Genomic DNA, 19826 nt, shown 5'->3' on the forward strand with positions numbered 1-19826 from the left:
TATTCTTGTTTTTGTTTTATAAGATTTTTGTGAATGTTAAATTTTATGTTTGTTAATAAAAGTGCGTGATTTAAATTAGAAAATTATTTTTTATATTTGATCAAAACCATAAAGATGAAAAAAGCATGCAGAAAGCTCAACTACAGCTTAAGAGAAAGGTTTGCAATAAAATGTTTCAGCGGGCATTTAAAACAATTTATATGTCTTTTAACTTGCAATAATTATTTCAGTGAATATACATGTAGTATACCTTTTTTTCGAAGATCGTATATTTTTTGTGATAAGCTATTAAAAGAAAGATTGCTGTCTGCTATTTTTTTTGTATTATGTTTATTTTATTGTTTTTTGTTGAATGCTATTATTTAAATTCTTCGAAAACGAAGTTTGAACGGCACATTTTTACGCACATATTTTTGAAGTTTATTTGTGTTTAACTTGCTCAATGATAAGTGAAACATTGTTTTTTTGTTATTTAAACCAGCTAGTTGCTGTTGTTTAAATTTTGATATGCATCAATGCATATTCAGTGAGAATTTTGAAATATTTTGTTTATTGAAATTTCTTCAATTCTTTTTATGCAAAATTAGTTATCTCCTTTTTTTATTATTTTTCTTTAATCTATACTCAATGCATTGTGCGTGTTGTTTTTATTTCTTTAAATTCTTTTTTGTCACAAATATTTTTCATGAATGATTTTATTCATTATTTTGAAAGAATGTATTTAAAGATTGTATTTTAAAGGAATTTTGTCTTTCGAACTTTTATGTTCAATTATTTATTTATGGAACACTTGTGTTGCCAATTGAAATATGCTGTAGTTTTAAATCTTTATTAACTTTCAAATGAAAAATGTTGTTTTTGTTCAATTTGTTCAAATAACAAAAATTGTCATCAATAAAAGTCATTGAGATTTATTGATAAATATGAATTTTGTTTAATATTCAACATATGTCTGCAAAAAATACACAAGCAGGTAAATTCACAAAATAATAAAATAATAAAAAATAAAAATTAAGAAAAACAATTCATGAAAAATATTTGTGACAAAAAAGAATTTAAAGAAATAAAAACAACACGCACAATGCATTGAGTATAGATTAAAGAAAAATAATAAAAAAAGGAGATAACTAATTTTGCATAAAAAGAATTGAAGAAATTTCAATAAACAAAATATTTCAAAATTCTCACTGAATATGCATTGATGCATATCAAAATTTAAACAACAGCAACTAGCTGGTTTAAATAACAAAAAAACAATGTTTCACTTATCATTGAGCAAGTTAAACACAAATAAACTTCAAAAATATGTGCGTAAAAATGTGCCGTTCAAACTTCGTTTTCGAAGAATTTAAATAATAGCATTCAACAAAAAACAATAAAATAAACATAATACAAAAAAAATAGCAGACAGCAATCTTTCTTTTAATAGCTTATCACAAAAAATATACGATCTTCGAAAAAAAGGTATACTACATGTATATTCACTGAAATAATTATTGCAAGTTAAAAGACATATAAATTGTTTTAAATGCCCGCTGAAACATTTTATTGCAAACCTTTCTCTTAAGCTGTAGTTGAGCTTTCTGCATGCTTTTTTCATCTTTATGGTTTTGATCAAATATAAAAAATAATTTTCTAATTTAAATCACGCACTTTTATTAACAAACATAAAATTTAACATTCACAAAAATCTTATAAAACAAAAACAAGAATACTCATAAAGAATTGAGAGACTTTAACGTTGAAAAATCCGACTATTTCGAGTCACCAACTACCGGGTTTTCCACCAAGGGTATTTGATTTTATGGGAGAAAAAATCGCAAATGAATGAGAAGATCTTTCAACATCGTAGGAAAAAATATAATGAAAATGAAAATGGAAACATGAAGAAAATGAATAAAATGAAGTTCTTTTTTTGAAATTTGAAAATCTTTTATATTTCGTCTCGAATATTTTTGTTTGTTAAATGCTCTTATTGAACAATTTAATTCGAAAAAAAAAGACCAAATAAAGATAATGGCTTTCTGGAAATATTTCGAAACATTTCAATCGGATGACATGTGGAATAATATCAAATATATTTATCTTTCAAAAAATTATTTTTTCTTCAGTTCTTTTCTTTATATGAAATTGGACTCATTGAAATGTTTGATGTGAAATATTGATCTTGAAAACAAATGGTGCGTTTCTATAAACAGCAAAGAACAGAAACGACTATAGTTTTAATTTTTCGATAAGATTATCTTATGAATAAACTAAAATAAAAAAAATGAAAAAGGAATATTTATGAAAATTTTTTGAAAAGTTCCTTTTGTTTTATTTTTTCGTGAAAAATTCAAATGGAATGAAATTATCAAAATTTCATTAAAACTCACCAAATTTCACAATACGGAAAGAAATATTTGACAATGTGGGTGATAACTTTTGAAATCATAACTTATATTGGGGTGTGCGCAAAAATGAAAATTTTTTTATGAATTGGATTAAAAAAATTTAGCTGAAAAGTTTTATTCATTCAATTGAATCAAAAGACATCGTTTGATGTGAAAGAAAAATAGAGATGATTTTTGTTTCAGTTATTTCTTTTCTGTGTTCATAAATTAATATTCAAAGCAAATTTTCAAACAGAAATTTTCAAATGGAAAAATATGGATTCAAAAGTTATCACACATGTGATGATATACGTTTTGGACAATTTTAGTTAGTGGAAATAAAAATATAATAAAAATACACAATTTTCATTTTCATCCGAAAATAAGACTAAAGAAACTTTTCAAAACATCTCAAATTGATTCTATTATCATGTCATTTTTTAATAATTTTTTTGCGATCGTCTTATCGGATTCCACTTGAGATCCAACGACTTCATTTTAGAAAAATTCAAAAACTTTTGCTTTTTTCAGAGAAAACAACGACAAACTGACTCCAAAAGATAATCAAAATATATCAGATTAAATAAATCGAGAGAAAAATATATTTTGTGATTAATCAAAAAAGAATTGATTTCTTATCTTATCTTGTCTTTTCTTTTTTTTTCACTAATGTTTTTTCACCAAAAACATTCAAATTGACAAAATGAAAATCTGTTTACTCCAAAAACCGATTGATTTATTAGAAAAGTGTCAATTTTGCGCGTTTTTATTGCTTTATATATTTCTATTTTCGTATTGGCTGAAGAGCAACATTCAATTGGTTGCATTACAAATAATTCTTTTCGTTTATCAATTCACGCACACTCTTTTTCATAATCGTTACAAATTGTGAATCAAAAAATTTTTTCAATTCTTTTCTATAAAGCATTTAGAAATGAATCACATAAAATTATTGATTAAATCTTTAAAAGCAAAACGTTAAATCCATCATTTTGTTTCATCTTTTTGTTGAACCAACTGAAAGTGGAAATCCCATCGCTAGCATCTCCTCCTATTTTGCATTTTCAAGATTTTACATTAATAAATAAATAAGATAATTATTTAAAACGAAAATTTTATTTTGAAAAAAAATGTTAATACAATCAAATTAAAAAAAAAGGCTGCTCATACTTCCTCTTCATTTAACTGTTCAATTTCATCTTCTTTTTTTTGTTTGTCTTCAAAAGCATCTGTGTGATCCGTTTTCTTTCTCTTCTCCAAATTTTTTTCATGCTCAGGATTCAAATCTTTCAATTTTATTTTTTCTTTTTGGCTGCGCCATTCAGAAACAACTGTTCATGTCAAACAACAAAATGCATCAAAAGTGAAAATTTTCACTTATATACAAACTGAAAATTAAAATGAATCATACTCTTTTCCGCTGCTTTTGCTTCCTCTGATGTTTTTTTCTTAATTTTCATTGTTTCTTTGTCCAAAGCCTCAAGTTTTGCTTTTACATCATCAAATGATGCTTTTTCAACTTGCATGCTCATTCCCATCTTTGCTTGATCTTAATAACATTGCAAATTTGTTAAAGAAAAAAGAGTAAAAATTCAAATTTACACGACAAGTTAAAACAGTGCAAACGTCTTGTCCCGTTTATATGATCAAGCCATGATGTTGAATCTTTCAACAAACATTGACAAAGTTCGCACCAATAGCCACCTGTTTGGCTTTTTTCCATATTTGCAGTAACGAACTATCATTAAAAATATTGAATTTCAAAGCTGATTTTGAACACAAACAGTGGATTTTCCAATATTTGAAGTAATATCAACTTCAGTATCTCTCATTTTCAGGAACTCTGTTCCTTTTCGTACTGGTGACTTTTCTCTTTTTGGCTTTCCTATAATTGTGAAAGGCAATTAAGCAACAGTTAAATTATAAATTCAAACCTCCTTGCAAAATCTGCTTTTTTCTTTCTTCGACTTCTTTTTTAATAGCATAATCTTCTTTGTTAAAAGTCCTTCGAAACGATTGAGCAATTGCCTACACATAAACATAAAAATGGACATTTTCAAATGCAAATTATAAATTTAACAACTTTTGGAGCAGAAGTCATTGTAATTTTTCTTCAAAAATGTAACACAAATAAATAGACATCTTTTGTAAATAAAAATAAACTTGTAAATAAGCAATAAAATACTTATGCTTTTTCCGGCTTCACAAAAGGCTCAGTCGAAAATATAAAGCAAAAAGAATTCTGAAATCTTAAAAATTTTGTAAAGGGTGAATAAAATTTATGTTTGCCATCTTAATTATTTCATGCACATGATTGATGTTGTTGGATTTTTATATAAAACCCAGAATACAGTTAACATGTACCATTTTTTTAAAATTGAAAGATGTCTTTTTGGGAATTAAGGAGTATGTTTTGAATATTTTGCTTTGAAACGAGCTATATTTATTTTTTTGAATAATTTTATGTATTTTTGTTGTGTTCTTTTTTAAATTATTGGATTTCTTTCAAAAATCCAAAATATACTCAGCTTTCATCGAAACCATGAAGATTTTGGGGTATCCACATCTCATTTCATATGCCTCATTTAAGCAGCCAAATTTTGAGTTGATGTCACATTCACTTCATTGGCTAATGCAGCGGTTTTTATTTTAATTTTTTCTTTTTTTTCATCATTATTAACAAAATTTTCATTTAGAGCTGATCCTCATTTTTCTTATCCATACGAAATTAGCTCAGAAAGTGATAGAGTTGCTCTTGTTAAAACGATTTGCAATCAGGCACAATCAAGGCTTCATCTTCGATTAAACCCAAAAAAATTATATAGCAGTGACACTTCATGCATTCACGATCTTTGCAAATTTGCCAAGCTATTGGGAGATGCTTCCCGTCAGAATCCTTCTTCTATTAGTGCAATTCCTGCTGAAGAAAGCGCTCCTCCGGAAGTCAAAGAGACTCGATCATTAGCTTCAGAAATTACACAAGATGGTGCGCGGCTGACGGATTCCATTGAGGCAGAAAGGGATCTTCGGCTTTCAAGGAGATCGGCTTTAAGCATTCCTCTTGAACCAGAACTTGCTGAACAAGTTCTTGCTCAAAAGACACGAGATGCAAAAGAAGAAACAATAACTTTAAAAGAAAAAATGAAAGAACTTAATCAAGACAAAACGTCACTTTCTGAGAGAATATCCAAACAACAGGAGGAATTAGATCGTTGCAAAGCGCGGCTGCAATCGCTGAAACAACAAAAGTTTGGATTTATTATGTCATTATTATTATTTGTTATTTTGAACGCACGAAACGCTATTCATTTGACATAATTAATAATTAATTTATATATGCTTATCAATTCGATAATGATTCATATTTAAACACAGACCAGCAATTCAAGACGAGTTTGTGAAGACAGAGGACGAGATGCGGAAGATCCACCAGACGTATGTTGTCCAGATGCAGAACCTGATGTTCCTGGAGCGAGAGATGGACAAAGTTTATTCGAAGGAAAGAGGCAAATATCAGCAAGTCGAGAAAGTGCTGGCAAAGATGAAGCGGAAGATGATTGGACAGCGCATGGCTTCGACGATTGAGGGCTCTGACGGAATGGATGGCGGGCAAGAATCCGAAGAAGAAGAGGAGGAGGAAGAGGAAGAGGAGGAAGAAGAGGAAGAAATGTCAAGAGGAAGAAGCCGAGGCAACAGCAGCAACAGAGGAAGAGCGCAGTCTCCAGGAATGAACCGTGTGATTGCGCAGCCGCTGAAGGGGACAGGCAACCGCGGCTTAGACAGCGGGGGGCCGCTGGCGCCGAGAGGCAGAGGGTCGTCAATGGATCAGGAAGACGAAGAAGAAGAGGAGGAGGAAGAGGATGAGATGGAGCCGTTGCCAAGCCAGAGGGGAAGAGGCGGGATGATGATGGACCAAGGGCGCAGAGGTGGGATGGGCGCGTTTGGCGGGGCAGGAAGCGGAGGAAGGCCGGCGCAGGTGCCGCCGCGGAGGGGAGGGATGATGACTGAAGACGAGATGAATGCGCCGCCGAGAGGAGGAATGGTGGATTTTGGAGACGATGACGATGATGAGGTTGACGACGATGATGAGATTGGCGATGATGACGTGGATGATGAGGACGAGGAGGACGACTTGGGAAGAGGAGGAGCGCGAGGAGCATCGTTTAGAGATCGATTTATGTAGGGTTAGACGTGTTTATCATCCATGTAAAAATTTTTTTAGTTTTTCTTTTTTTTTTTTCAAATTGAATATTTTGTTTCGCCTTTGTATTTTTTTATTTTTTTTAGCTGAAAAAAAAGATTTTTTTCTCTGAATGTGTTAACAATTACATCCATTCCACCCACTTTACACTATTTAAACATTTTCTTTCCAGCAACAGATATGAAAATGGAACAAAGAATAGAATTAATCTTCAAAGAGAAAAGCACTTTTTAACTTATGGAAATACAAGTTTCAAAGAAAATCCAGTTTTCTTCAATTAGAAAAATGATTTTTCAATTTTTGTCTTTTCATTTTTTCAAAAAAATTAACAAATCACATAATTTTCAAAAACACCTTATTTAATATTGATTGTTAAATAAAAAAAAATCGCAATATCCTTCAAAATTAAAACTTTAAATTTTCTGAACAAAAAACAAAAAACAAACTATTTTTTACCAAACAACGAAAAATGCTACATGAAGTGAATCTAAAATTGTAATCTGGCTCTTTTAATTTAAAATTGAAAAAGAACCATCTTTGCTACGCAAACACTATGCTTAACAAAATAAGACATGCAAAACATCAAGACGAAACATAAGACAACGAAATTCTGCATGAAATTTAATTATTTTTTATTTTATTTTATTTTATTCTTAATTATCATTTTAAGTTTCTGAAAAATTAATATTTCCCAACCTCATCCCCCAACATTTCAAAAGAAATCCTCAATTTCTTCTGCTCAGCAATTGCATCTGCAGTGCATCTGAGCTTCCATTGCGCATCATCCCCGTCGCCGGCCTCACCAGCCTCGACCCAAGATTTGACCGACTGCGCCCTTTCACAATCCCACTGCCGCTCCCTCCCGCTGCGCTGCCTGCACTTCCCAACGGCGACGTCGCATATCCTCCAACCGTTCCATACCCTCCTCCTTCTCTTCGGATGTGATCCCGCTCAGACAGCGGCGAGTTTCGGAGCGTGCCGGCTGCTGTGACTGATCTGCTCGAAGGAGAACGAGACGTCAGCGAACCAGCCGCCAGCTGCGAAGTGAATGGGCTGCGCGACGAAGGAGAAGACGGCCTGGCGGTGGAAGAGCCGCTGGACGGGAGCATCGAATGCGACGGAGACGAAAAAAGGCGCGTGGAAGAGGACGGGCGCACAGAAGTGCGCGAGGCCGGGCGAGAAACAGCTGAGTACGGCGAGGAAGTGAGCGAAGAGGAGGAGGAAGGAGAAGAAGCCATCGACGGAGCACCAATCGCTGAGGCTGGCAAGTTATATGTCTGATGGGCCATCCTCTGTGAAGTTGACGTCTGTGGACGTGTTCTGGGTGTCCTGTCTACATCGCCCATGTATTCTGCCTGTGCTGTTCCGATGTTCCGCTCACCAGCCCCGCCAACAACACCAACGCTTCTTCCACTGCTCATGTTGCTCATGTTTCCTTCCATTCCGTAGGGGCTTCTGCTGATGCCGTGCGGGTTGTGTCTGATTCCTTCTCGTTCTCTGCCGTCGTCAAATCGGCTTCCATCAAACAAGATCTGCTGGCGATGTGCTGCCTGCTGCTGCAAATGCGAATGAGGAGGTGAAGGTGTAGTCTTTGCCAGCACCGACGGCTGCGCAGACAGCTGCTGAAGAGACACAGTGGAGTCCATCACCACATTCTCAGGCACAATTCCGCTGCTGACTGAAGCAGAAGAGGCAGATGGCGGAAGCTGCTGGCTGGGAGAGGTTGCTGTGCTAATCGCTCGCTGGGTGAGCTGGCTGGAATATGGAGAAGAAGAAGCAGAAGAAGAAGCTTTTGACGAAGTTGAAGCCAAAGCAAGAGGGGATGAACCAGCAGACAACTTGCCAGAAGACAAGGATGGGTATGCGGATGCGCCATGTGTGGGAGAAGAGCCTGGGGAAGTGTGAGGAGAGATGCAGATGACACCCGACGTGGGTGTGACAGTCACTTGGCGTGTGCCGTGCGGATGCACAGCGGACGCAACAGCCGAAGGAGGCAGGATGGACGAAGGCGAAAGAGAAGAAGGCGACTGGCGAGAGGGAGGCGTGCGTGAGGAAGGGGTGTAGCCAGCATGCGGAGAAGAATGCGAGCGCAGGTCGTGCGGCTGGACGGATGTGTCAGCTGCACTTTGGTGTGAGCTTGGGAGATAATTGCCAGGTGAACGAGAAGAAGAAGAGGAAGAAGATGGTGAAATGTATCCTATTTTGGTGTGTGGTGGTGTGAGTGACGAAGGTGTTGTAGAATATGAAGTGGAATTGCTCGAGGAAGAGGAAGAAGATGTTGATGAAGACGGCGAAGCAGCCTGGGGTGTTGTGGTGCTTGAAGAAGGAGAAAGCCGCTGGAAGCGAATGACTGTCCCCGGAGGTGCTTGGCCAGGCATCGGGGTTACTTCGCCGCTGGTGATCAGCAGAGAAGTCGGCGTTTTCTTGAGCATGTCGCTGCTGTTGGTGTCTCTTCGATCAGCCGAAGAAGAAAGATTGCCAGCGCCTGCAGGCATATCTGAATCAAAGCCGTCGCCGTATTTCTGCAAGAAACGAGCGAGATATGTCTTTATTTTGGGGTCTGTGTCGTTGCGGCGAAGGTCGCTGATGATTGTCCGGATGTGCAGCTCTTCCAAATACGAATGGCAGATTTTGTGCGATGCCACGTTCGCAAGCGACAGAAGAGCGATTCTTCTGATCGAAATCGTCGTTTGCTGCAGCTCTTCATTCATCGGAAGGAAAGAAGAAGGTGGAGTTGTGATTGGCACAGCACTGTCATCACCGAAAACAGGGCGGATTGCAAATGGTGATTTGGGTTTGGAACGAGAAGAAGAAGAAGAAGAAGAAGATGATGATGATGATGAGAGCAGCCCTTCTCTGTGAGTCAGCAGAAGACTGTCATCTGCTCCTTCTCCATCTTCGTCTCTGTCTTCATTCTCTCCTTCGCTTCTATTCCTGCTGTTTTCATTCGCTCCGTCTGAATCGAGCAAAGTTGGCACATCTCCATCGTCTTCCAGCACAGTTGGTTTTTCTGCCTCTCTTCCGTATTCCCCAACATCATCTGTGTCCTTATACAGCAGTTCTGCGTTCATTCCATGAACCCAACCTCGCTGCACCATCCACACCAGCTTTGCCACCCCGCCCATCTCCACCATCTTCCCCACCAGCGCCTCTGAGTGCCTTGCCAGGTTGCCCATTGCTCCCGCTGCATTCGCCGTCGTCTTTCCATCTGCGTCAGACAAACACTCCACCACACCGTTCACTGACGCTGCCAGTGCTGAATACAGCGCTTCTGAATGGAAACCAGCATTGCCAATGGCAAAGCAGGCGAACTTCCTCGTGGCTGGGTCGCTGTCGGTTGCAGCGTCAGCCAGCAGTGCCACAACACCTGCAGACAGAAGAGGTTTGTAGAATGTGTCGTTGTATCGGAACAGATTGCCCACCAAGTTGCATGTCTTCGAGCGGACAGAAGGGAACGGGAAGCGCAGAAGCAGTGGAAGCAAAAGAACAAGACGCGATTGGAGCAGAGAAGGATAGTTCGCCTTGTTCACACGGGCGATGTGCGCAAGAATAAGCACGCCATCCAAAAGACAGCTGTCGCACGGTGCCACAACAGCCGGAAGCAGCTTCGCAGCCGATGCAGTTGTTGAATTGAGTGTAAGCTCAATTCCAGAGGACGTTGAAGACAAGCTGGCAGACGATGGAGATGGCTGCAGAGTGGTGTGGTAGAACAGGAGCTCTGCAGACAAAGCGGTGTCCTTTCCGAAGCAATCGTATACTTTTCTGAACTTCGCTGCGTTTGTATGCGACGCCAAATGAAAGAAAGGCGAAAGAGTCTCGTTGATTGCCACAGCGACCATCTGCACCACAACCGAGGCGCCTTCTGCTTCGACAAGCTGGTTGACGAACAGTTCAGAGCGGTTGATGCAGTTGAGAAGGAGAGACGAGGCAGCAAACACAGTGAAACACGATGTGTGCGAGATGGAGGTGTCCATCTTGAAAGAGACATTTAGCCGAGGAGCGGAGGAGATAAAGTCGTACACTGAAGATAGACCAGATGAAGCTGATTTGAAGGAAACAGAATGAGAAGAAGAAGAAGATGAAGAAGTAGCTTGAAGCTCCATTTCTTCATTCAAGTTCTTCTCTTCTCTTTCCACTTGCTTTCGGAGCTCGCGTTCTTCGCAGATTGCAATTTCTTCTCTGATCAGATTGACCAATGCGCTGATCAGCTGGTTGCTGTTGATTTGGTGCGAAAATGGCTTCAGGGCTTCCGGATTGAGGGAAAACACCTCCGAAACAAAAGGAGAGGAAAGAAGATCGACAATGCAGCTGATGAGAAGAATGCGGCACGGCGAGATCTCGTTGTTCCAAAGCGGAATGTTGAACACTTGTTGTACTTCCGAAGATGGTTGCATAGATAAACTTTGACTGGGAGAAGAAGAAGCAGAAGAGGAAGAAGAGGAGGAAATAGATGAAGAAGAAAGAGGAATAGCCAAATGCTGCGGTCCTGTCCACATTTCGAGGGCGAGGTTGTACGAATGCGAAAGAAGCGCAATGAAGAGAGAAACCAAATTGCAAGACGGCCCACCAAACAGAAGCTCCAAACGATTTGCAATTGCAGAAGTCCATTCTGACTGGAACACACGGGACGAGCGGGCAGACAGCTGAGAAGAAGAAGAAGAAGAAGCAGAAGAGGCAGAGGCAGATACAGAGGAAGAAGAGGCAGAAGAGGAAGAAATTGCATTTGGAAGAGCAATAACAAGAGAAAAGAAAGAGCGAGCAAACGAAGTGAGGAGCGAAATGGTGCAAGGGGTGAATAACGACAAGCATTCACATCTGCCTGGGATGGGAGGAAGCGGAGACAAAGGCGTGTGCGAAGTGAGAGCGGAAGGCGGAGGAAGATGAGGCGAATAGGCAGGAGTTCCCTTTAAAGTGGGTAGAATACCAGCAGAAGAGTCGTTGGGAAGCGGAGGGATGCTAATATAGGAGCTTGAGCGAGAGATGCTGACAGAAGGGAAGAGATGCAGATGAGAAGAAGAAGAGGAAGAAGAAGAAGCAGCAGCAGAAGGAGAAGAAGATGAATAATTCTCCTTTGATAGGACAAAAGGTGCTTCGATGTATGCGCAGGTGGCTTCCCACAGACGAGATGCCACAACAGCTGTGACAATTTGAGTGAAGTCGATGTTGTGCTGCGGAGCAGACGAGGAAATTGACTGCCCTGTTTTGATTTTCTCTCTTTCTCTTTCTCTTTCTTTCTCTTTGCTCATTCCCCTTTCATTCACCTTATCCGCATCTGTTTCTCTGTCACTCGACGCCGTTGTTATCAGAATGCGCGACAGGAAAATAAACAGCGTGTCCAAAGCAGAACGAGCAATCCCCGCAGAAAGTGTGTTTGGCTGGTAGCCACACGATAAACCACCGCCTGTGCTGAGCGCATGCGCTGGAGGAGCAGAAAGAGCAAGAGAGGCCCAGAGGAAGAGGTCAATGAAGGGGTGAACAGGGGAGGAAGCGAACGATGAAGATGAGAGAGAAGAAGAAGCACCAGCAGAAGCAGAAGAGGAGGAAGAGGAGGAAGAAGAAGGAATTAGAATAGGAGCAAGAAGAGGGCAGAGAGGGACGTTGGAAGAGGACAGGGGTGTTGGTGTGACGAGAGGGAAGATGTCGCCGCGGATTGTCCAAACAGCAGGAAGAGTGGTGATGTGTGAGGTGGCTGGCTGGTTGGTGTGTGAGAGTGAAGTGGAAGTGGAAGTGGAAGTGGAAGTGGAAGTGGAAGAGGAAGAGAGAGAGGAAGAAGAAGAAGAAGAAGAAGAGGATGAAGAGGATGAAGAGGATGAAGCAGATGCAGTTGTTGGATCTATTGAAAATGAGTTAGCGTTTGAATTGGCAGGGCGTGTAGATGAATTTAGCGAAAAAGTTGAAGGAGCTATAACTTCGAGCATTGGCACCTGTGTCATACAGAGCGATTCGCATAGCATGAAGAACGAGAGAAGCAGCGAAGACAAAAGAGAAGAATGATGATCAGTGAGAATGCCTGACAAATACGTTGTGACTTTTTCGAGTGATGCGGCTGGACATGATGAATAGTCAATAGGAATGGCTGGCTGAACAATCTGAACGTGAGATGATGATGAAGAAGATGATGAAGGCGGAGGAAGCTGATGAAGAGAAGAGGCAGAAGGTGCATAGGAAGGAGAAGGAGAAGAAGAAGAAGCAGAGGTGAGCATATGGGCAGGGAAGAGAAGGAGAAGCTGTGTGGGGAAAGGAAGAGGGGTGAAAGGGGTGTATCCGACAGTGGCTGGGGTGATGGTGGATGATTGGTTGTTATTTGAGGATGAAATAGAAGAAGGAGAAGAGGATGACGACGACGACGAAGAAGAAGAAGATGATGATGAAATGAACAGCTGTTGAGGTGTTGAAAGTCCATCTCTGAACAAAAGAAGAGAAGAACGGTTGAGCCACATGGCGCTGAAGAGATCAGAAGACGAGGTGAATGCAGAGGCAGAAGGAAACGGAGTGGATGAAATGACAGAAGGAGAAGCATAAGCAGCAGCAGCAGAAGAAGAAGAGGAGGAGGAATAAGCTGAATAAGCCAAATAAGACGAAGGAGAAGCAGAAGAGGCAGCGGAAGACGGAGAAATGCGGTCGCTGAAGATGCTGCTGCCCTTTCTGTTGCCCAAAGTTGAATGAAGCGGTGCCTTTTGATTGCCACGAGATGTTTGCGAGGAAAGAGAAGCGTTGTGATTGAGAGAACTGGACGAGATCGGAGGAAGAGTTGGAATGGGAGCAAACATCTTTCTGATCAGTAAGTCGAGCGAAGCGAACAGGAAAGGGAAGGAAAGCGGAGAAGAGGCGATGGCTGTTTGCGAAATGGAGGCAGAGAGAGAGGCGATGGGAGAGGAAGGCACAACAAACGGATTGGACATGGCCTTCATGAAGTTGCGCAGGCTGATGACTTCTTTGGAGAAGGAGAATTTGGCTGAGGGAGAAGAAGAAGAAGAGGAAGAGGAAGAGGAAGAGGAAGAGGAAGAGGAAGAGGAAGAGGAAGAGGAAGAAGAAGAGGAAGATGTTGACGGTTGAAGTGAATGAGCATCAAATGGCTGAATATTTGAAGAAGAAGAAGAAGCAGAAGAAGCAGAAGTAGAAGAAATCTGTTTTTGCTGTGCCACAAGCTCCATTGGATTCATGGGTGAGTGAATGAAAGGGTTGATCATGCCGTTTGAGGCAACCTGTGCGATGAAGGTGAAGATGAGTGTGCAGAGTTGCAGACGATGGTCAAGATGGGTGGTGGAGGTTGAGTGGGTGGAATTAGACAAGCGAGAAATGTTTGAGGCGTTGGCTGCATTGGCTGAAGAAGGAGAGGCAGAAGAAGAAGAAGGAGAAGAGGAAGACGAAGAGGAGGAGGAGGAAGAAGAAGAAGAAGATGATGATGATGTTCCAATGGTGAATTGTGAGTGCATCTGCTGAATGGAAGAAAGCTCGCTTGAAATGTGCAGCGCAAGGAGAAGAACAATCGGAGCGCACGAAATGTCCTCCGCCAGTTGCGAAGGAAAAGAAACAGCAACATTTTGACTGCTCAAATCCTTCTTTTCAAAGCCGTTTAGCTGAGGCAGCGCAGAAAATGAGAGAAAAGCAGCAGAAGCGTGGTCGCCGATGACGATTGTGTTTCTCAGGGCGATTTGTTGAGACGCAGAGAGAGAGGAGAAAGAGGCAGAAAGCGCAGACTGCGGCTGCGACGGCTGCGAAATGTGGTGCTGCTGAAGATGCAGCGTCTGGAGCGTCGGGAGAGGAAGAGAAAGAGGAAGAGGGAAAGAAGCGCTGAATTCCTTGCTTGAAATTATGTCTTCGCTTTGTTCGTGTTGTAATTGAGAAGCGAAATTTGATGGGGATTTCAGCTGATTTGCAGTTTGGTGTGTGAATTGACTGAAAATTGAGCGAGGTGTGGAAAGAAGAAAACGAGCGACGAAAGAATGAAGAGGAAGAAGAGAAGAGCTGCCGGCGGGGCAAAGACGAAGCACCCACAAAAGAATGCGCAGGGAAGAGAGGAGGAGGGCGTGTGTTTGAGTGAACGGGACAAAAGAAGGGAAGAATGTGGAAGAGGAAGAGGAAGAAGGAGAAGAAGAGGAGGAAGAAGAAGGAGAGGCATTGGGGCGAATGGGAGGGATGGCGCATTTGATGTGGTAAGGTGTGATGGAAGCGGAGAGAACGAGAAGAAAAACAGAGTAACAGCACGTAGACAGCAAACACTGCACAAAATGAGGCAATTTTGGCTGATTGTCTAATTCTTCATTTGAGGCAGACGATCTGAAAGGGGAGAAAACAAGCTCTTCTGCCACGTCAGCGGCAATGAACAAGGCAAGAGAGCCATATTCTGCACTGAACTCCTCTGCCCCTGTCTCAACTCTTCGTCTGTTGCATTCTTCCATTTTTTTCTCTTCGTCGCTTCTTTTCTTCTTCCACACAAGCCTTTCTTTCTCATCCAACGAATTTTCCTTTGCGCTTTTTTCTTTCTCTTCCTCGCTTTCGATTTTCGCTTCGTTCACTGCTTTCTCCTTCGCAATCAACTGTTTCTTTGCTTTTTCAGCCAAAAACGCTGTTTTTGAGCTGAAACCGATTGGCATCTGAAGATCTGCCTGTGAAAGCGGATGGAGCCAGGAAAGAAGAGTTTGAGAGGGAGAATTTGAGGGCGAAGTGACAGAGAGAAGAAGAGGAAGAGGCGGATGGAAGGAATGCTGTGTGTGTTTGTTGCAGGAATGAAGTGTTAAGCCAGTTGTGGAGGAAGAAGAGGAAGAAGATAATGGCAAAGAAGAAGGAGAAGAAGGAGAGGAGGAAGAAGAAGAACGAGGAGGAGGAGCAGAAAAAGCAGAGAAAGTGGCAGAAGTGAATGAAGGCAGAGAAAGAGGAGCGAGCGGAGTGGAAAGCGCAGAAGAAATCAAATGGACAACAGAAGAAAGGCAATTCAGTGAATGCGACAGAACCGAAGCTGAAGTGAGCATGTGAGGCGGGAAGGAGAGAAGGTTTGAAGTGGAGTTGATAAAAGAGGAGGAGGAAGATGATGATGAGGAAGAAGAGGAAGAAGAAGAGGAAGAAGAAGATGATGATGAAGTGAACTGGCGAAGCGCAGAAATAGCAGGATGAAGCGGTTGTCTGAGTGAAGTGTACAGAGAAGAAGGAGAAGTTGGCACAAACACCTGAAGCTGAGAAAGCGAATGCTGCAGAATAGAAGACGGGGTGATATGAGCAACGCTGCTAAGAAGAGGCGAATTATAATTTCCTCCTCCTCTTTCTCCTCCAATCCCTCCTCCTATTCCACTATTTGAGCCGCTGCCGAGATATTTCTGGGGTTTTGAGGGTGTTTGAGGGATAGGCTGGGAAAGGGCAGTGAGAGAAGCAGAAGAGACGAGCTGAGATGAAAGAGGAAGGAATACACGTAGAAGAAGGCGAAGAAGAGAACATGAAGAAGAAGAAGAAGAAGAAGAAGAAGAAGAAGAAGATGATGATGATGATGATGGAGAAGAAGAATTAACGTCTGAAATTAATAAGTTTGAAACATCGTTCATAAAATCAGAAGAAGAAGAGGTAGTGGAAGAATTAGAAGAGGAAGAATTAGAAGAAGAAGAAGCGCAGAAAATAGAAGAATAAGGTTGTAGCAGCACTTTCTTCACAAATGCAATGTATGTTGCAGGTGTTAGCGAGCATAAATGTCCCAACGAGCCAACCAGATCCACAAACGCTGTGATGCTGTCGATACACGCAATGAAAAGTTCTGACTGAAGATTGGAAGAAGATTGGGGTAAATGAGTTGTATAAGATGAGATGGATGAACGAGTTGCTTGGGAAGGAGAAAGAAATTGGTTATTTAACCGTTGAGAAGGAGCATTTGACTGAAAATTGGCTGTTTGCTGGGCAGAAACCGAAGATTCGACATGTTTTTTTGAGCAAATTGAGAGCAAAACGCAGATTAAATTGAAAGACAGGGGAATTTGGAAGATGTCTTGTGAAGATGAGGGAGAAGGAGAAGGAGAAGGCTGAGAAGAAATGGAAGGAGAAGATGAAGCAGAGGAAGCAGCAGAAGAAGGAGCAGAAGAAATTGAAGAAGAAGAAGTGGAGGAGGAGGATGATGAAGAAGAAAAGGAAATAAAAGGAGAAGCAAAAAATGTTGTCAAAAACATGGTGAAGATGGTGACGAGTGAGTTGATAACAGTCTCCAGCTCTTTGAATCGAGGCATTTTCACATGAAACACACTCTCTTTCGCATCTTCTGCTCTTTCTGTGCCAAACATAACATCATTTTCATCTTCTCCTTTGTTATTTCTCGTTAATCCCAATGGATTGGATGATGATGAAGGAGAGGAATTGGGAGAAGAGGAAAGAGGAGAATGAGAAGGGGGAGAAGAAGAAGGCGAGCCTGAAATCAGCTTCGCTTTCACTTTGGGCTTCAGAAGGGTGGTTTTGGTGCGAAAAAGCGCGGGGGAAGAGGAAGGAGATGATGAAGAGGAGGAAGAAGAAGAGGAAGAAAAAAGAGTTCCAGTATAATAACATCCAATGGCGGAAGCTGTGATGGCTCGGACACAAGCACTGGCAGCAGAGAGAAGAGAAGCAAAAGTGGTGAGACGGAGAAGGGTGGAAGACAAAACGTTGATTGAAGAGGAGGAGGAGGAAGAAGAGGAAGAGGAAGAAGAAGAAGAAGATGACGGTGTGGAAGAAGAAGAAGCAGAAGAGGAAGAGGAAGATGAAGCAGCAAAAAGCTGTTGAACCCACTCATTCAACGTAACATTCTCATTTTCCTGTTTTGGATTGTAAAAAGGATTGCTCACACGACAAGAAGTGGCACAACTCAAAATTCGCACGAAAAGCGTTGGAAATGTGGCAGAAACAGAACCAAACTTCAGCCAGCGAAAGATTCCCCATCTAACAGCCAGCCACGAAGGGATGGGGGCATTGGAAACTGGATGAAGGTGAGAGAGCTGTGAAGAAGAAGAAGAAGAAGAAGAAGAAGAAGAAGAAGAAGAAGAAGAAGAAGAAGAAGAAGAAGAAGAAGAAGAAGAAGAAGAAGAAGAAGAAGAAGAAGAAGAAGAAGAAGAAGATGATGATGATGATGATGATGATGAAGGAGAAGAGGAAGAGGAAGAAGGAGAAGGAAGCTGAGCAAATGGAGGAGCAGGCGAGACATAATGACTCGCAAACGGGGTGAAAGTGAAGGAGAACGAGGAAGAAGATGCTGTTGGCTGCGACTGGGCAAAACTCGATGGAAGGAAGTGGATTCCCTGAATTGCCTGGGTCGAAAAGGAAAGCGGAGGCAGTGTAATTGTCCCTGTTTGTGCAAGCGAATGCACAAGAAGCGCGGCCGTCTGCCGGAAAAGCAGGCAATCCTCGTCTTCTTCTTTCATTTGGATTTCTCTTTGCGATTGATCCTTTGGCACACCTTCGTTTTCATCTTCTGCTTCTTCTGTTTTATCTCCTCTGTTTTTATCCTTTTCTTTCTCTTTCTCTTTTTCCTTTTCCTTTTCCTTTTTCCCTTTCTTCATTGAACTTGCACTTCCATTTCCCCCTACGTTCTCTTTCTCCTTCTCTTTCTCCTTCTCCCTCTCCTTCCTCGACTGCAGATACTCAATCCCCAGCCCCAGCACCGCTGCGATTTCGTTGTGTGTCTGCTCATCGTGAATCGCATGCACCTCCATTCCGCTCATCCACATCCCATGGCGGTGCACCAGCCGAATCGCCAGGCTCTCCATCTTCGCCGTCGGAGAAGGTTTTTCTGCCTCGTGAAGCGCTGGCTCGGATCTTGCTGTGCTGCTAAGACCAGCTCCTGATGAGAATCCTGTTGAAGAAGATGAAGAAGACGATGATGATGAAGATTTTTCTTCATTTGCATGTTTTCCAGAAGAAGTGTGTTCAGATTTGTTGTCTTGTTGTGTCGCATGTGCAGATAAACCAGGTGTTGAAGAAGGCGACACAGCTGTTGAAGTTGTCGAAGGAGAGCTGCTTGCAGAAGAAGTTTGAGCTGACAGCTGGCTGTTTGGTGTTCCTTCTGTTTTTTGTACAGAAGAAGAAGAAGAAGAAGGATGCTGAAATGGAGATTGTGCAGCTTTCTTTGTGTTATTCCCTTCCAAATCTGGTGTGGAAGCAGACCCTCTGCTTTTCGGAGTCGCTGCATCTCGACCAAACTGGAGAGGAAGCGGAGTGACTTGCCCGGATGCTGTTTTTCCTTCGGCTTGTGCTGATTCACGAGATGAATTTCGAGAAGATGGAGTGGAATTTTCTTTCTCTCTCGCTGCTTTCTCCTCATTTCTTTCCTTTTCTCTTTCTCTTTCTCTTTCTCGCTCCCTTTCCCTCTCTCTTTCCTTCTCCTTCTCTTTCTCTTTCTCTCTTTCTCTCTCTCTGCTCTTCTCCCTCTCCGCCACAGCCGCCGCCGCCAGCTTCTGCTGTGCCGCCAGCACTTTCCTCGGTGACAGTGTCCTCGACCCTCTGTGCGCCCTCCTCTTCCCTTGCTTCATCTCCAGCGCCCACTCGTCCCGCAGCGCCTGCAGCCGCGCCATCTCCTTCGTCATGTCCTCCTTCGCGGCTGCCACCGCCGCCATCGCCTGCGACGCCCTTGCTCCTCTCTCTCTCTCCGCCGCATTCGCATTCATCTGCGCCGTCGCGATGCGCATCTGCCGCCACAGCGTGTCTGCGGGCGGCGCCTCGTCGGGCTTCAGAAAGCGCTGCCGGGTGACAGCGGGGCCGGGACGCATCTTCCGTAGCTCGCGTTCAGTGCGCGTCTCTCTCACAAAGGGATGGGTTGCGAGATCAGGCCATGTCAAGCGCTTTTCGGGCTTCTTTTGTAGAAGGCCACGGAGGAAGGACTTGAATTGCTCTCTGGGTTGAGAGAAGAGTGTGTGTGTGTGTGTGTGTGTGTGTGTTAGTGTTGGTTGATGTGATATAAGAAGGAGTTGAAAAGTTGAATTAGGTGAAGAGAGGTGAATAGAAAATTTGTTGTTTTCGTTGATGATATTCATATGAAATGATATGAATAAAAAAAATATGTTGGCAAATAATGATAACAAAGAGGAGAATTGCGGTTGAATTGTGATGTGAAATTAAGATAATGCATTAATATTAATTTTTACAGAAAAATTATCAAGTTAAAGCAATTTAAATGAATAATTTAGAGTAATAAAATCAAACCCTATGTTCGCTGGATATTTAACTTGATCAGAAATAATGAGTCGAATTAGCGATACGAAATTGTTCGTGTAAAACGGAGGCACTCCAGCAAACAACTCATATAGAACAAC

The 19826-nt window shown here is 41.7% G+C and overlaps 3 protein-coding genes across 3 annotated transcripts in view; 1 reads left to right on the top strand and 2 right to left on the bottom strand.

Moving 5' to 3' along the window:
* Positions 1-3265: 3265 nt before the first annotated feature.
* Positions 3266-4635, bottom strand: MONOS_13964 (putative zinc finger matrin-type protein 2). The gene is made up of 8 exons (XM_067866719.1): positions 4558-4635; positions 4456-4483; positions 4307-4400; positions 4157-4257; positions 3999-4110; positions 3784-3921; positions 3543-3703; positions 3266-3423 (listed from the first exon to the last, which is right to left on the bottom strand). The coding sequence occupies exons 2-8, from the start codon at positions 4471-4473 to the stop codon at positions 3370-3372; spliced, it is 678 nt and encodes a 225-aa protein (XP_067726344.1). The 5' UTR covers positions 4474-4483; positions 4558-4635; the 3' UTR covers positions 3266-3369.
* A 103-nt stretch (positions 4636-4738) lies between these two features.
* MONOS_13963 (putative clusterin-associated protein 1) lies at positions 4739-6909 on the top strand. The gene is made up of 4 exons (XM_067866718.1): positions 4739-4778; positions 4901-5012; positions 5069-5620; positions 5748-6909. The coding sequence occupies exons 1-4, from the start codon at positions 4757-4759 to the stop codon at positions 6553-6555; spliced, it is 1494 nt and encodes a 497-aa protein (XP_067726345.1). The 5' UTR covers positions 4739-4756; the 3' UTR covers positions 6556-6909.
* Positions 6910-7201: 292 nt separating this feature from the next.
* Positions 7202-19826, bottom strand: part of MONOS_13962 (putative serine/threonine-protein kinase) — a gene marked incomplete at its 5' end in the record, with an annotated part of 13552 nt that continues 927 nt past the window's right edge. The window contains 2 exons of the mRNA XM_067866717.1: positions 7202-19407; positions 19717-19826. The exon at positions 19717-19826 is cut by the window's right edge and continues 34 nt beyond it. Of these exons, the coding sequence (XP_067726346.1) occupies positions 7299-19407; positions 19717-19826 (12219 nt within the window). The 3' untranslated portion in view covers positions 7202-7298. The remainder of the gene's footprint in view (positions 19408-19716) is intronic.

The sequence above is a fragment of the Monocercomonoides exilis genome (genome assembly GCF_001643675.1).
Source record: "Monocercomonoides exilis strain PA203 chromosome Unknown scaffold26-1319188, whole genome shotgun sequence".
Taxonomy (NCBI): Eukaryota; Preaxostyla; order Oxymonadida; family Polymastigidae; genus Monocercomonoides; species Monocercomonoides exilis.

Bases quoted from the DNA above. Each gene is read 5' to 3' on its own strand.
- MONOS_13964 (XM_067866719.1), bottom strand. The intron at 4,111-4,156 runs GTTTGTGTTCAA...TTTTAATGATAG, and splicing joins CAAATATTGGAAAATCCACT to TTCGTTACTGCAAATATGGA. The intron at 3,922-3,998 runs GTTTGCACTGTT...AATGTTATTAAG, and splicing joins TCATATAAACGGGACAAGAC to ATCAAGCAAAGATGGGAATG.
- MONOS_13963 (XM_067866718.1), top strand. From the start codon at position 4,757: ATGTCTTTTTGGGAATTAAGGA. The intron at 4,779-4,900 runs GTATGTTTTGAA...AAATATACTCAG, and splicing joins GTCTTTTTGGGAATTAAGGA to CTTTCATCGAAACCATGAAG. The intron at 5,013-5,068 runs GTTTTTATTTTA...ATTTTCATTTAG, and splicing joins CTTCATTGGCTAATGCAGCG to AGCTGATCCTCATTTTTCTT.